At 38.6% G+C, this 17,729-nt stretch overlaps 1 protein-coding gene across 2 annotated transcripts in view; it reads left to right on the forward strand.

Moving 5' to 3' along the window:
* Positions 1–17,729, forward strand: part of sfswap (splicing factor SWAP) — a 46,527-nt gene that overhangs the window by 9,241 nt on the left and 19,557 nt on the right. The window contains exons 7-14 of one of the 2 annotated variants that reach the window (XM_022760819.1): positions 209–359; positions 2,889–3,141; positions 3,523–3,675; positions 3,854–3,947; positions 11,362–11,425; positions 12,392–12,495; positions 12,626–12,755; positions 16,625–16,821. In XM_022760819.1, coding sequence (XP_022616540.1) covers positions 209–359; positions 2,889–3,141; positions 3,523–3,675; positions 3,854–3,947; positions 11,362–11,425; positions 12,392–12,495; positions 12,626–12,755; positions 16,625–16,821 — 1,146 coding nt within the window. The remainder of the gene's footprint in view (positions 1–208; positions 360–2,888; positions 3,142–3,522; positions 3,676–3,853; positions 3,948–11,361; positions 11,426–12,391; positions 12,496–12,625; positions 12,756–16,624; positions 16,822–17,729) is intronic. The other variant, XM_022760820.1, reaches the window with a different exon arrangement.

Genomic DNA, 17,729 nt, shown 5'->3' on the forward strand with positions numbered 1-17,729 from the left:
TGCACTGCATTCAAATACTTGCTAATAATTTCATGGTTTCTGACTTCAGAGAGTTTGAATGTGTGGTGTATGTGTTATAATATTACTGTAAAACAGTTCTGCCTTCTGCATTGCACCTGTAGTGAGTTTCAATTACCTTTACTTGAACAAACCATAACATAATGGTGTGAAATACTGTTTTCACCAAACAGCACTTGTTGTTTTGCAGCCTCTCAAAGTAATGGACCCAGACCATCCTCTGGCCGCACTTGTACGAAAAGCCCGGCAAGAAAGAAATGGCACTGCAGCAATGGCAACCAAACCAGAGCAAGTGACAGATCCAGCTGCATCAAGCACACCAGCGCAGTACACTGCTGACCGTGAGTACATCGTTTTTTTATTTTTTTTCTCAGAGAATTAAAGACTACTCGTCCGAAAGTCATTTAGACTCTTTTCATGTAGAAATTTTCCCTCAGATAGACTGATAGAAAATGTGCCTGACCTTAATAGTTCCCCCAAATAAGCACTTGTCTGCAGATAGTTGTGTGCTGCTATTGTGAACCTCTTAGTCACAATTGTGTGATTATGGCCTACTTCAGATGCAAATGCCATGAATATGTAGGTGCCCTGGTAGCTCACCAGGTAGAACACGTACCACTAACAAGGTTGAGTCCTCACCTCTATCTCTTCTGCCCTTCCTGTCAGTTTTCACTGTCTCTATTCAATAAAGTGGAAATGCCGTAAAAAAAAAAAAAAAAAAAAAAAAAAAAAGATGAATATGACAAATAGCATTCAGGGTAATGTAGCACCTTGATCTTTCCCATAGGGGAAGTATATAATACTCAAATGAAACTAACTCCAAGATGACATTTTTTGAATGAAAATGTCATCTTCAGAATGAATGAGACAAAACAATAGGACTTCCATTACATGAAAAAAAACAATGCCTGCCTCGTGTGCATACTGTACACAAGGCCATAAACGTATTCATTCTTGATGAGTCATATCCACCCCCACTCTGCGTTATTCATTGCATAGCCACTTAAGTAATTGTACCATGCATGTGTTCATCTTCCCCTGAAACAGTTGCTAAAATAAACCCATGGTCATTGGCCGCTGTTGACCCGTGTGTGTTCACTTGTCCATTACTGCAATTTATTCATCTCTGAGACAGTTCTGGAGGGTGTCCTTTGACCTGATCTTTGTGGCAGACATAGGGCTGTTAGTGTTAGTATATTGGTTGTGTATGATCTACTTGCTTAATGCTGTTGATAAGCACTGTTGCTCTAAACGAGGGCTGTTAATTTGTCCATCCGTGTGGCTATGCTTGGCTTGGTCCAATGAGGAAGCCTTCTCTTGTTTTTTTTTCATTCTGCCACTGATGATGTTAATACAGGCCTTGGGTAATACGTAGCTCCATTACCCCTTTAGTACTAGATTGCGTCTTGGCGTATGAAATCACTCCGTCTGAACCTAATGGATACTGTGTGAGTATGCTAAAGAACTAACATTAAAACCAGCTCCAAAAACTCTACCTAACTTCACCATTAAAGTCAATCTTTGAAATATCATCTATCTGTGCATTGAATTTTTAATTTCCTTAAGTGTCTATTCCATCGGTGTCACATGTCAAGTTTGTAAATGAGAGGTTCTGATTTGGTTTCCCATTTTCCTGACTAGAGAAAATTGGATGTCATTAAAGTCAACCAGCTCAGTGACTAATGTGTTAATATCACACTGTCTCCACTTTGACACTGACCATTTATTTTGTCCCTGTCCCTATACTGCCCCCCTCCTCTTCCTACCTCTCTTCTCAATAAAGGGTTTTTGTAATACAAACACACTGATAAGGGAGATGACCTTTTTTTGTATACAGGTCACATGCTGATTTATGTTTGCGTCCTTCGGCTAATTTAAATTGATTACTGCGGTAGACATTTTAAACATAACATAAAAATATAGCTTGACAGCAAACAAGATAGCACAGTACATAAAACAGCCACAACACAAAATAAGCCTTAGAAACAGAAAACCCATCATAGCGTTATAATGAACACTTCTAGACCACTTTACTCTTGAGGTCTGACCACAACTACTCTGATGCACTGCCGTGCGCTGGCCACTTTGAATGCAGCTGCTATACTTTGCCTCCACTTTTAGTGTTGACACAATTTAAAGTGTTCATAAGAGCAGGAAATCATAAAGCAAGTTCATGTAGTAGCGTTTCTAAGTGGCTCAGTTTGATTCACATTTTTGATGTCTTATGTGTATAATTTTTTTGTATGCCAGTGATCATAAAAACCCATATGAACCAGTTTTTCCATCTTTCCTACCTTGTAAATGTAATTTCAACACAGTGACTGAGCACAAATGTGGCATTTGTGTATTTATTGGCTTACTAAACAAGCCTGAGTCGACAGTTTCCATTTCCAGTGGCAGATGACATCTCCCTGAACCTGTTAATGTTCTTCGCCAAGGGTGAAACAGACAGATTAACATGACAAGACAAGAATTAGTAAATCATCTCTTAACTGTTATAATAGCACTATGCCTTCATAATACATAATACTCTGTACTCAACTGTACTGGGGATGGACACAAGAAAAACACTCTACAATCTGTTCCCTTTAAGGTCAACACAGAGTAACAGCTGTTATAATTCATGGGATTATTCAGTTGATTATTCAGTTTGTGTCCACATTCAAGTGCAGAGCCGTTCATCCATTCATCCATGAACAAAGCGGAATAGTTGCATCCATACATCCCAACTATTGAGGCAAATCCTTGTCTTCATATATCCCATAATAATAACATAACTATTTATCTTTCATCTGGCAGAATTGAAGCTTTTATGAAAGATACTCCATTTAATGATGTATTTTTTCCTCATTTGTTTACACTAAATACAGCAGCAGTGTACTATGGGTACTACATGCTTCCTGATGGAACGTTCTGCTTGGCCCCACCACCTCCAGGGATAGAGGCAACCTCCTACTACAACAATATGCCCTCAGCTGTAATGGCTGCTCCCCCTACCTCCTCTGGGGCCTTGCCTCAATTGGGGACACCCACCCCTCCTGAAACTATCACCATGGCACCACCAGCTACAGCCCCCTCTCAGGTCACCAGCTCTGCTGCTCCAGCAAGTGTACCAGAAACCAGGTAGGACATAATGGAATAAACTCTGCCTTAGTGGCATTAAAAAATGTGATTGAATTTCAGTGTTTTTGGTATTTTGCTTCATCAAAAATGAAGTAATCTGATTTAAATATGTTCATAATTATATCCAAGAAACTTAATCAAGCATCAATGAAATGGATTCTTTGTTGGCTTAGTCAAAGCATTTACCTAAAAACCGTAATTAGTGGAGTTTGCTCTGCCTTGGATGTCTGGGTGTTTTCAAGGTATAGCAATTGAGCAATAATCATTTTAACTGAAATTATTACACAGAGTCATTAGACACAAGTAAGAAGAAAGAGCACGATTTTAAATATATGAAACATTTTTCTCAGTTTAACACCTTTAATTTCCCCCTGAAAACAGTTCAAAAGCCGAAGTTCAAGTTTCCACACCAGCAGCACCAGCCATCATCCCCCCACCACCTGACATTCAGCCAGTCATAGACAAGCTGGCCGAGTACGTTGCTAGGAACGGTTTAAAGTTTGAGGCCAGTGTCCGTGCCAAGAATGATCCACGGTAAGTGTTCTTACCAGAAATAAATCTGTTGCTCGGGTCAGGGTTTGGTTTTAGGAACTCTTATCAGTAACTTTCCCTTCAGATACCACAGACCCTCTTCATCATCCTCTGGCTCATCTTTTATGAGTCTTCACCTCTCATCTTATACAGTGTGTTTTCTTCCCTTTGTCTACTGTAGGTTTGACTTTCTGCAGTCTTGGCATCAGTACAACACCTATTACGAGTTTAAGAAGAATTACTTCATGCAGAAGGAAGGAAAAGGCTTGGCAGAGGTACTATAAGCTTTATATACGTGTGAATGTGTTTCTGTGCATAAGAATCTGAGAGATGGAGCTTCTCCATCTTTCTTAGCAACTTAACATTCCTGTCCTGGTCTTGACACCTTGACACCAGATCAAAGCTTGTATATTGGACAGAGGGATGTGTTTGATACAGTTGACAATACTACGACTACAGTACTGCCACACTTCCATGAAATTTGATATGGGTACTTGTGGTTCTTAAATAATGAATTCTAATGGTTATTGTTACAACTGTTTTATTTGCTACAGAATCAGAAATGATAAAAACTCCCACTTAAATAAATTAAATACCTTAATAAAGTTGTGCCAAGTGGCACATGAGTAACAGCGGTGCCATCATGGATGCTGTTGAAGAGGATTTTTACAGAACAGTTCAAGACAATTTTCAGAAAGAAAGGCCAGTGTTAGATTAGATTAGATTAGATTAGATTCAACTTTATTGTCATTGCACAGAGTACACGTACTAAGACAACGAAATGCAGTTAGTATCTAACCAGAAGTGCAAAAGAGCAGTTAAAGTGCAAGTGTGTGCTGTACAGGTATGTAAAGTGAGGGTGTGCATAAGTAAAGTGGAGATGTGCATATGTAGGGTACAATAAATTACACTGTGAATTACAATGAATTACAATGATGAGGTAGCGAATTACAATGATGAGGTAGCGGGAATAAATACAGTGAGTGCTAGACAATGAGTAGAGACGGTTCAGAACAGTTCAGTGCAAGGTTAATTAATAGGTTATTGGGCCCATATCAGTCAAGCAAAAACATGTTCAACTCTGCCATTACAACCCTCAGACTTTAAATCGCATGCAAATCTGATGAAATTAAATGACAGCAAATGGACCTCTGTTTACACAGTGGGATGGCACAGTTGTTGGAGAACGTATGCAATCTAAAAATTACACCACCTAGAGAAATACTTCCTTCATATCTCGTATCTAACAAAAAAAATTGTTGTTATTATGGTCTATTAATTTCATTTCATTTCGGTTGCTCACTAGAAGCTCAGTATGAGCAGATAAAAGCTCAGTAAATGCAAGGTTAATACTTCACACGTACATGTAGGAAAAACACTGTTCTTCCATTCACCTCCTGTCATTAAAATCACTGTTCTTCTCTCCTTTATGTAATTCTGTTTAACAGCATTTGCAGCCGAAATTTAAGCATGGAAAAAGGTTGTCTAAGCAGTCACTGCACTTACAGCCAACCTTGAAATTAGCTGCTTCTTGTTGCTGATTTGCTTGGACCTGCCATGCTAAAATTAGAGGTATCCTGATCCAAAATATTGAAATGAAGAATGAGAGTGAGACAGAGAACAGGGAAGAGATTAAATAGCAGAGTACTAGATCCAGCCACTTTACCAGGCACCAGAGCAATACACTCCAAAAAAATCCTCTGTTTAACTTGTCAACCAGTCTAGTTCTCCACCTTCAAGAATTACAGAATTACAGTATCCCTTGTTTTAGTAATTTTATATCAAGTTTCAATATCTTGAAACAAGGCAAATTGCTGCACCACTATTAAAACCAAATTCTTTAACAAATTGATTAGCAGACTCATCCAGCTTCGCCAGTGCTGCGAGGCTTCTCGTACCTACTCTTCTTCGTTGTCTGTGCACCCACAGCCAGAACTGAAATCCAGTCGCTGTGTATAAGGACCTTAATGAGGCATCCTACCCAATTAGCAGCAGTGCCAACAGACATGTAGTTCTCTCACTTTCTCTTCTGGCTGGTCTTGCTCCCTAGTGGCACATGCTTTAGATTTAGTATGGTGTATTGGTTAACAAGTAACTGTTCAACAAATTCCCCGGTTGTTTGGCGATGGATGCTTGTTTCCAGGGATACATTCCCCATGGCCTTAAAGTGCACCAGAATGTCACAGAATATTCTTTCTAATATTGGGGTGAGGCATTTTCCCCTCAGTCATCATGCTCGGTAAATTGTCACTTTTGTGTTTCTCCTTTAGGTACTGGCAGGGGTGGGGTCAAACTCAGTTTTTTTATTGGTCATGTATTATATTTTAGTACATACCCTGGAGAAACACTTGTTAAATAATATACTTGTAATGTTTATAACAGAGCCTCACACAGACTAAGCTTACGGTGATTTGAGGGTGTTGCAGCCAACTTCTTCAACTACATATCCCTTGGAAATGGGCACTTAGAGTGTAAATTTGCATCTGTTAGGTAACCGCCAGATGATACTCAATGTGTTCAATTTAGCTGGCTACAGGAATGGGCCCCTGTGTCACTATTCTGAGTCAGGCTCCCCCTGTACCCTTTGAACCAATATGTGATATGACAGTGTCATTAAACAGTATATCTGACAGTATGTCTGATTAGTCAGTTAAATCTGTTTTAATGTTTCTTGTATTACTTACATTGCATTAAAATAGCGAACCAAATCCTATTTGAATGTACACACGTGCATGTGAGTATTATTTTGAGAAAGACTTTGAGAAAAAAATATGAACTTATTCCTTGAAATTGACTCTAGCGAAGGACAAGAGAAACATTAGATACATTGTACATTTTCTCTGCACTAGTGATAAATCTTATGTACTGCAGAAAATTGAAAGCAATTATGAGCTCAACTCCTTCAAAGCACAACCTGTATTCCCGCCAAGGTCCCCTCAGAATATAATCTCACGACACCACTGAAGATTAATAGACTATGCATATTAGCCCATTCACAAGCTACCTGCATTGTAGCAAGGTTTTTTAATGGCAGTCAGTTTTCTTGGAGTTATTATAATAACTTTCAAGGCTGTTGAAACTGGTTTGTGGTTGGGTTATACAGCTGTTGATAATGCATGGTAATAGACAAAATTCACATGTTTCAACAAGAATGTGTCAGGGCTGTGCATATCAGCTTGAGGGTTTTTCAGGTTTTCAGGCTAAGCTTTGGTGTTTGTTCATCTGTTACATTCATAGTGTTTATAAGTTCACAGGAGCTCACACGTCAAGCCATCATCCCTCTCAGACAAGGGAATTATATGTGATCTGAACAGTCAGATTCCTAGGTGAATAAATATATAGATGGAAATAAGCCTTATACATATGTACATAATGTATTTATATATGCTTACACATATTCATGGGTTGTTGACTCTGCTTTGTGTCAGAGTGAGAAAGGAAAAAGCGAGAAGTAAGTGAGAAAGTTTTGCAAGGGGCAATTTGTCTTCTGACGAATCAAATCCATTAGCTTGTCAGAGTGCAGAGGAGTGTGGCCCATTATGACACAGCTCAGGCTGCTCCAACAAGCAGCTGCTCGGCTTTTCTATCAAAAAACCTGCCTTGTGTTTGTGATTTGTGCTGTGGGTAATGGGATGCAGATATCGCTGCTCTCACAGTGCTATTATTTATAGTTTCATAGTTAATGAAAAAAGTGAGAAAGGGGGCTAAAATCAGTCAAAGCTGACAGCTGTAGGGTGTGCGGCTGCTGTTTCTCTGTGTAAGTATCACTAAAATCTCTAAAGGCTTCAGAGTGCTGCATTTTGGGAGTGGATAAATGAAATTGTTATCTAAAAAGAAGCATTTTCTATATGGTCCAAATCATCACAAGATTTGTCTCTTTCTTGTTTGGAGAGCTTTGCTAATAAGATGTAAAGAAAGTCATCGATTTATGTTCACATGCTGGGTTGAATGTGACACCCAAATTCGTTTTAAGTATTAAAAACAAACTTGTAATACATAGAATTGTTTTCTACCTGCCCTTGTATCTAATAGAATATTCTAAGTCTGGCCCCACTTCAGGGAACACCTTGGGCTCTATTTTAATGGTCCAAAGCACACGATCTAAAGATTGTGACACAAATACATTTAGGGCGTGTCCATATCACTTTTGTCACTGTGCCAGGAGCATGGCTAAAAAGGGTTGTACTAAGCGCTCTAATTAATCATGGGAGTGTTTTTGCCATAACATACAATAAACCAATCAGAGTGCCATCCCCCATTCCCTATTAAAGCCAGGCAAGCTCGCACATTGGCGGATTACTATCATAATGGCGCATTGTTTCACACAGAATACTTGTGGTGAGTTGATTACATATTGTGACTGACCAGTGAGCCCAGTCCCAGCACGCAGCAGCTCTGTGCACCCCAAGGAGAAAGGAAGGGCTGAGTGAATCAGTGAGCTGCGCACAGATCTACAATGAAGTAACAGAACAAATCACAACGTTAGACATCTTTTACGTTATATGATGAGAAGTGGTTGTGCGTAACAGGCAGAGTGTATGCACGTTGTGCACCCAGCTATGTAGGCGTATATTACTCTGTTGATAATGCGCCCTTAAAATAACAGTAAAAAACTGAGCTACTGATGTCAGACCAGGTTTTTGTTGGTCAATCACTTTCCGCTGCCTCAAGATATCAATGTGCAAACAACACACCCAACCACACCTCATTTTAAGACCAACACACCCATGGGCGCAATGGTATTTGCTATTTAAACAACATGGGCGCTGGATGAGAAAATGACAATTGCGTTAGTCTGAAACTAGCAATAACACTTGCGTTGCGCTGCTTTGGGCTGCGTATATGATAGGGTCCCTTGTTTTTTAAAAAAAAAAAAAAAAGAACAAAGTAACAGAAAACACCAATGACTTTGTTAGCATTCAGCATTCCTTATATTGCTTTGACAGTGCAATCCATTCAGTATAAGACGTGAATGGAAGTCTCAAAAAAGGATTGTATTTTAGCCAATGAAAAATAAATAATTAAACTACACAAAGTCAGATTTAAGAGAGTATTTTAACAGGAAGAGGAGTTGACATGTTTACAAAAGACATTGTCCATATGTTTCACTGAGACAACTGAATTTGGGCACAGCACTCCAAGCTTATGTAGGATGCACTGTATAGCACTGAAGCTTTCATCTCCTCTGCTGTTATATTATCCTTGAGTACAATGTTCTATATTTCGCAGGACATATTACTATAATCTGACAGTTTTCCTTTGCAATGAAGTCATTTTTCAATTCTTATAAACAAAATTAAACAGGCGCTGTTTCCTGTTGAGTCTATTTTTGAATTGACCTGACAATTTGACATGGTTTGGGCACAAAGTAATTTTTGAACAAATAATTAAACAAAGCAGAAATCCTCTTCTCAACAATAAAATTGGGTAGGGGAGAGGTCAGATGCTGTGAAAGTATCCAAAATCTAGAGCTGCAATTGGGTGAAACATTTATCATTCGCAACAAGCATTTTTGATTTTAAATTCCTCTGAATTCTGACCATTTGCCTTGAGTAGCCAAGGTCTGTAACCTGCACAGTTTTCAGCCTTGCTATGAAATGCTGCACGTTCCCATTCAGAGTGGAGGATTATTACCTTCTGAACTGTTCTGTGCTATGTGAAGGTAACACATGGAAATTAATACTTCTAAGGATTCTAAACGCTGAGCTAAAGTTGTGTGTGTGAGTTTGATCAAATTTCTGCATATTCCTGGTGAAGTCTTCCCAGAATGGTTTAGAGTAAGCTTCCTCCTGCTTCTTCTCCTGTGAGCTTTGATTTATGAGATTTTTAGGAGTTATATTCTCTGGGGCCTCTGTAAAGTGCTTTGACTGTTGAAAGCACTGTTCAATTACAGCAGAATAGTGGGAAGCTGCCTTTGAAGCATTCTTCAAACATGGTAAAATGAACCTCATGAGGTTAGGTTTTTTTTTTTCCTCCTGTGGCATTGGTTTCATCCCCACCTTTCCCTCTCATTCAATCAGCAGTTTACATTTGGGATAGCAGCTGAGAGCACTTGGTCCACAGGTATTACTACAGAGGGATTCTGGTTATCTGGTATGTGCACACATGCCAGTTATAAGTGCTCTGTGAAGATGCTTTGTTGATGTGAGGAGTAACAGACCATACAGTGCAATATTAGAAAGCCAATTAAGATAATTAAAGCTATATAAGCAACTAATTGTATTTCCAGACATGTAATTGTTAGCAGAAAGAAAGAAGAGTAACAAGTAAATCCACACAAGGAATATTGAATAGAATTTAGATGGGATTATTTACATGATTTTCATCAACTATTAAAGCAAGGTGTAGATATGAACATGAGCATCATTCATTTTAGATGCATACACAGAACGGTTCACATTTTTATAAATGAGCAGGCTGTTTTTGAATGTGATGTTCACATAGATCTCATGTCATATGCACCCAGATGCTGTTGTGTTTTCTGTTCATATTCAATGTTCATCACCGTTTACAATAAACAAAAGGTCACATTGTGATGAGTATGGCTTAGAAAATTAATAGAAAACTTGAATTAGGAACTAATTATTGGTTTTTGTTTTTTTACAGAATATGCTGTTAAATTGCTATCTTTGTACCACTCATCATTTCATGTCATGCCATCATCCTTCAAACAAAAATATAACTCGAATCCAATATGAGGGAAAAAATAAACCATTGATACAAGGACCAATGACAATCCAGTGAGCAGTGTGTTTTTCCAGTCAGGTGGAAAAACACATGTTTATGTTGGAGTGAAGGAGAGACCTGTCAGTCATGTGTTGCACAGGCAACCTGAAAGGCACAGTAACAGAGGCAAAAATATAGGCTCGCCTTGAGAGACTGCTGCTGTACACAAGCTAATAAATTCCACTGTTTGCTTCTTTTTTTTAACCTTCCTTTACTGTGCAGTGACAGTAGCCAAGTGCAGAGTCTCTTTTTTCATCTGTTAAGATTGGCTCAACTCAAAAGAGTCCTGTGCTTTTGTTAATCATTTCCTGACCTTTTCTGTTCTGCTCAGCACCTCCACATGCTGCCACCACAGAAATGTGAAAGCACTGAAGAATATCCATGAGGCTGTTGCCAGAATGTTCTGTTCTCCACGGTAGATTTTAGTTCCTCAACTGCAACATTTACTGTTGCACAGCAGGAAGATGTCTTCAGAAGTGTAAACCTTAACCATGGATAGCACCCTGCAGATGAGTAATTACAATAATTAAATGCAACAGTTATAGTTTCATTGGAAAGCAATGCAAAGGAGTAAAGGAGTGACTCATCCAAACATTTCAGATCCATCCAATATATATATATATTTCTTTTACTAACTGACAGGCAGATAAACAACCAGCATTTCTGGATGCTTCTTTTAAAATGTTCCTAACACCAACATATTGCTGCTCTGCTTCCTTCCCATCATAAAAGTACAAAGTGAAAAAAATGAAGCCAAGTAGGTTTCTGTAGAATTTTCAACACCGTCTGTCTTTTGTCAAAGTCGTAAAGGTTTGTCTGCATTGTAGATACATGAAAGAAAATTGCGTGGCCTCAACAAAAAATGTTACTCATTTACTAGTTAAGAATTTAAATAGGAAATTGAGTGAAATTAGTTTACAGTGTATATCTTCTCTTTTTCTGTCTCTCTTTGCTTTCATCCAGAGTGGGACGGGAGATGATGGCGATGAGTCAGACAAATCAGTCAAGGAGCCCAAGCTGACTAAAGGTGGGACACTAACATGAGCAGAAATACATAGAACATATTGCTGCTTTCACTTCCTCTTCTTTATTTCATTCACTCATTAAATGAGATGCAAAGCCCTTGGGTGAATATGTGTACAGTGTATAGTTTGTGTGCACGTATTTACTCTAGTGTGTATACGAGTGTGAATATGTGTCATATGTTGGTGTTTGTGCATAGCTGCTTGTGAGTCTTGGTATTTATGCTAGCAGTTTCATTTGGTGGTATCAGGCTGTAAATGTCCATGCAGAGATGAAAGAGTCTGCTTACCACAATGCTGGCAGGAGCCATAAACATGCACATATATGCAAATGAAGGCATGAATTCAAACAGACTATTTGGAAAGCTAATAACTATTTGGAGTACTGCACAAATAAACTATCTAGTCTTCCACAATAAGAATTAAGGTCCTTCATTAAGGTTATTTCTTTAGGGAATCAAGCGCACTGTCTCTTTCATCTCTACTAGAGCTGACACATTTGATTACGAAATAGAAATCAATGTGGCACACCATTGCTGATTCATATCGAGCTGCTTCTTGGGCAACTCTCTATTTTTCTGTTTGTCCAACTCTTTCTCTGTCTACATTGTATTCTGTATCTTGTCAAGCCTGTTTGTTCGCTTGTCTGTGTGCGTATGACTATTTCACGTTTCACAAACCCCTTTTCACTCTTACAGTTTCTTCAATTCCCTTTTTTCATTATTCTCCTTCCTATTTCTCCATCATTTTGTTATCTCATTGTCCATTTCTCTCCTAATCCAGTCTTACCTTTCTTCCTTGTCCAGATCTTTTTCCTGTGTTTGTCATACATATTTAATTTTAATCTGAATTTCTTCTATCAAAAGAAGACCAGGATGCAATGTCTACCTTCTATGAACTTGCACTCTTCTGAGTCCTTTTTGGTCCTCATGCATCACAATCTAACCTTCTGTTTTTCTGTGCCATTACAGCTTTGTTTGCTCCCATATGTTTTGCCATCAAGGCAAAGGAAAATGACTTATTGCCTCTGGAGAAGAACAGAGTTCGACTGGACGATGACTCAGACGAGGACAAGGTCTAATTCAACTTTATATATTCAGTGCACATAAATCAAGAGATGATTTGGTATGGATATAAACTGCTCCTTGAAAATATATTTTTAGTACCTTGAAATTAACACATTATTACGCATAATTTGATTGAAGTTGCTGGAGGAGGAGGGGCTGGAAGCTGTGATGGGTGGAGCTGAGATGGTTGACAAGGAGCCTCCTCCAGTCAGTGCACCAGAAGAAAAGAGACCCTCCCTTAGTTTGGAGGAGCTGGAGGCAAAACAAGGTAACATTATCAAAGAGATTAGGAAATTTGAAAATATTGTAAAAACTACTGCACTGCTTAAGGCACTGTATTTCTTTATATACATCTAATATGCAGTGCTAAAACAGAAAAATAAAAATGTATAATATAATATGAAAAAAATATAAATATAAATAGATTCTATTAGTTACACTTTGCTTTTGGCTGTGTAACAATTACTATACTCACGTTATTAATTACCTCCTAGTTAAAACACGTCATGTTTCAAATTCAGTAAACAAGCAGTCTTGATTTGGACTCTTATTTCCCCATTAATGCCTGTCAGTTTGTGCATTCAGACAGTTGTCTGCCTCAGTCAGCCTGCATGATTGACAGAAGGTTAATAAATCCCAGCATCTATTGATGGTTATGACAGAGCTCATTTCTCTCCCTCCGCCCCAACTGCCCCTTCTTTTTTTTCTCAGCTCCATGGTTTTAATGTAGGTGGGCTAAAATTGAATTGTGTGTCTCAGCATCAGCAAATAAGCGCAGGTCCTTATGAGACATCTCTGTCACACCTACTGGCCTTTGTTACTTCCTGGGAGGGTTGGAATTGGAGGAAAAATAAAAAAGGGAAAAGAGGTGATGAATAAATCCACTGACTCTGAATTATACGTTTTTTTCAACAGGGTGTACCCTGCACTAAGAGACAAGCAGTGTAAATGACAGTCATATAATGTATCTCTCTAAAGACCCAATGGAAATGTATTTTCTCTCTTTTGTTCAGTTGTAGATTTAAAATATTATACACTGGGTCTCTTCTGTCTTTCTTAAAGTAATGCAGAAGTGATTTGGCACAAAAAAGAACCAAGTAGAGTTATACACAGATATTGGTCCACGTCAGAGTGCATACACACACAAAAACCTTATTTGTCCTGCAAGAAGATTACACTCTATATCTTCCTCCTGATAAGGATTTTTAGGTTTGATACCATTTTAGTACAGTAACAAAAATAAGTCACCTCAGTTCAGGATCTAAACCATTTCTACAGAAAGCTAAGCAACCAAATATTAGATTCACTTACCTAAATTATTCATATATTCTTATGTATCACTGGCTATTAATTTCAAAAGCAATAGGCCTTTCTACTGGAAGCTGGATGCTATTGTTCTTGACGTTGATTCATTGCATCTTGGGATACTTCTACACCCTCCAAAATCTCCAATTGCTCCCTCTTAGCTTCAAAAAATTAGACAGCTTCGCCCTCCCCTGCATGCTTCTCTGGATGATCACAAAGCAGCTGAAATACAAAATGATGTTCCAAGAAGACATTTTCACTTCTCGGTCAATCAACAGCTGACAGCCAGCAGATGCCATTGTAATTGGGGACATCAATAATCCATTTGACCCGACTCGTTAAGTCTACACATAAGCCTTCTATATCAAACGTGTAAAAAGCAATAGTTGTATTGTCATCTCTCAAAATAATCATTGTATGTGTCTGTGAGTTGATTAGTACAAATGACTCAGTGATTAATTGAGCAAGCACTCAGATGTCTGCCTCTCAAAGCCTCCTCCTTGAAAGACAAAATATTTTTGGCTTAACAAGCAGATAAAAGCAAATGATGAAGAACAATTTTACAATATTTTTATGTTGTATATATCACTTGCTTTGTCTGGTAAACATGCTAATGCTTTATCATGCAGTATATGAGTAAGTAATTGTGCTACATACAACTCAGATTATCTTAAACAATCAGTAGCTGTTTGGCCGGATGGCTAATCAAATTTACTGAACTGCATTTAAACCTTTCAAGGTTTTGACTTTCTTTGAAGATGTTTGGTGCAATAAAATCTCTCTGACAACAAGAGATAAAAGTAAGCAACACCTGTCAGAAGGCTGCAATTATTTATAGCAATTAATACTTACTTTTTGTGCTATGGATTTGAAAGGGGCCTCTCCAGTGAGCAAAAACCTGCAAGAGCTCTGGATACTAAATGTCAGTCTCTATGCTTGTGCTTTAGGTAGTGATATTTCCTACAGTTACTTACCAGACTGTGCAGTGATGGAATAGCATGAGGTTGCTTGTCAGAGACTCATGATTGAGGTACCAGCCCTCTAGTCAGTTGTTCAGCCAAATACCCTAAGACATTGTAGGTCTTTAAAGGCACTGATTTAAGCATTTCATGAGGTCTAGAAGGACACAGTAGAAGTATTGTATCATCCCTTACACCAAAAAGACAACGGCAAAATAGAGCCTGAAAAGATGGACAGACAGACAGACAGACAAAGGCAAATGTGCTACTTTTCAGCATCAAGGGGGCTGACAGGTCCCGTTTAGGTTCAGTGGAACAGTCTTCGAGTGTAATGGTCTCTCTCAGAGCTGACAGATGGCCAGAGAAAGAGGCTGGAAAAGCCTAATAAATAGCTGACTGAATTGGCTTTGCTGTGTGGCAAAGTGGCTGTCAGTCAGCAGGCCTAACTTGATCAGATAGCAGGAGAATCAGTGGCAGACAGCAGAACACTAATCTGTATTGATGGGCTGGAAAACAGCCACACACACCAAATGCAGTTTCCAGTGATAAGTACATGAATCATTTAGACTGCAAACATTTCCCAGTGGATGCGCATGTTTAGAGGTGGTAGAAGACTTTGTAGAAAATATAGATAATATATTTTCAAGAAATGTTGAGAGGATGTGAAACATACTGTAAATATATTTCTCACAGACTTTTTTGGCATATAAATCTATGTTTTAGGCTGCAACTAGTCTGTTAGTTACTTTTTCTCGGTTGCTTAATTGTTTAGACTTTAGTTATTACCATGCAATGAGTTTCAGCACTTTTCATATTCAATGAAACATAACATATGCTTTAAACTGTTTACTATATAAACATCCTGGACATAAAGATTGTCTTCCATGATAAGTTGTGTCAGACAAGTCTGTAAATACAGTAGTGGGACTCAGCCTGGCGTTGACTGTGTATTGTGTCACTGTCTGGGATACAGATGGATTCTGCTCCATTTGGCTGTTGTTCACACTATACTCAAATATGATTTGCCTCGGCAGCCAGCCTATTTTTAACCCTGAAGAGATAACAGTAGCCCCAGTGGTTGCATAACTTAAACAACTTGTTTTCCACTAGCATTTGCTTTATACTTCACTGTCTTGTTTTGTCTCCGCTGTCTCACTCATCCTATTGCTCTCTGTGCCCCATCTCATTCCCGTGCTCCCCTTACCTATCTATCCCCTACCCATCTCCGTCACTTCATATCCGTTTCTCATCTCTCAGAAAACGGCGCATATTTTCCACCCCCACTGTCACGAAGATGTCTGTCTCCTCTTCTCCACCCACATGTTCCCTCCTACTTTGCTTTTTCTGTATAAACCTTGAATTGCATGGAATTATGTACCACCACAGACTCAGTCAGGCCTTATCATTTAGAGCAGGAACTGTGTCAACCTACAGCAGTGGGAAACTCAGAAAAATGCCAGTCATCACCTTATTCAGATTTGACAGTGAGAGTGGAAAATTCTCTTATCATCCTTTCCTCCTTGTCTATCCTTCACTTTTTGTCTCTCTGATATAGTCATAGTCTCCATATGTATCTCTTCCCCCTCACCTCTCCCTCTGTCCTCTTCTCTTGTTAATTCTCTGTTTTCTTCAGACCATTTACTTGTGGCCAGGAAAAAATTGGCTGCGTGAAAAGCACAGCACAACTACTCTTTTCCTCCTCTTGCCTGTCTTTTCAATCATTTTCTCCTCCCTGACCACCATTTTGTAGATGTACAAATGTATCTATATATCAGTTAAAAAAAAAAAAAAAAAAAGGACAATGACTGCAATTTTTTTCATCTTCATCCAACATCTCTTTCCTGTTTTTACACTCTCATCTCCTTGCCCTTAGCCAAGCAGAAACTAGAGGATCGTCTAGCAGCTGCAGCTAGGGAGAAGCTGGCCCAGGCATCTAAGGAGTCCAAGGAGAAACAGCTACAGGCGGAGAGGAAGAGGAAGGCAGCGCTCTTCCTACAGACCCTCCGCAGCCCTTTTGCTGGAGAGCCTGAGGCCAAGAGAGTTGAGCTAGACTCATCTGCACAGCTTGAGGTAGGTGTTTGGTTGATAAAGGTGTGTCAGTGTTTTGTCATTGCAAAATATTTTCTCCAACTTTGTGCCATTCAAGAGTTGTACTGTGTGCTTCTGACTACACTCTTTATTAAAGTAAAATCAAGGTTGAGATCTTTTTGGGCCCCTAATATCACAAATGTTTAGTAAAGGCAGACTCCTTTTTGCTGCTGTGATACTTTGTCATATGTAATTAGGGACCAAAGAGTCATTGAGTCATTTTACTGGCCTAACTGCAACTGCAATGTTTTGTTAGAATATAAAGTAGATCACCAAGTGATATCAGAAGAAAGATGCTGTATCTGCAGATCTGCATTTCCAAGATGTAAGGCCAAGCTGTGAATTCTAGTGAAAATGTCACTGCATTATCTGGATTATAGAGCGGAGAAGATGGTTGCGTCTATAGATAGTACTTACTGTCATTCAAATTAAGTTAACCTCATTTAGACATTTCTGCAATTGATTGCGTGTTTGCATTTATTGAATCAGTTGTTTATTAGTTAATTAAAATGCCACTTGATGTTTAGCCAGCATTAATGATCCTGTTTTTTTTTTTTGTTTTTTTTTTTTTGTCAAGGCTCTCAGGCCATTATTTTCCTCAATATTCAGACACGGTCTAAACAAATATTTTGAACTGACATTACCCAACCTTCACATCTCTACTTCCTCTGCTCTCTACTGTGAAATGTTCCATATGAAGTTTCAGGCTACATTCACTGCGATTGATATATAATGTAACAGATTGAGGTGAAATTGGGATTTTTTTTTTAATTTAAAATTATAAAATATAATAAGATATAAAATTGCTGGATAATACAAGATATAGAATTACAGCCATTAATGCATCAGTATCAGTGGATAAATAAATACAGCTTTTGCCAGTTCAATTA

This window comes from Seriola dumerili, unplaced genomic scaffold (genome assembly GCF_002260705.1).
Source record: "Seriola dumerili isolate Sdu_G_001 unplaced genomic scaffold, Sdu_1.0 BDQW01000365.1, whole genome shotgun sequence".
NCBI classification, from domain to species: domain Eukaryota; kingdom Metazoa; phylum Chordata; class Actinopteri; order Carangiformes; family Carangidae; genus Seriola; species Seriola dumerili.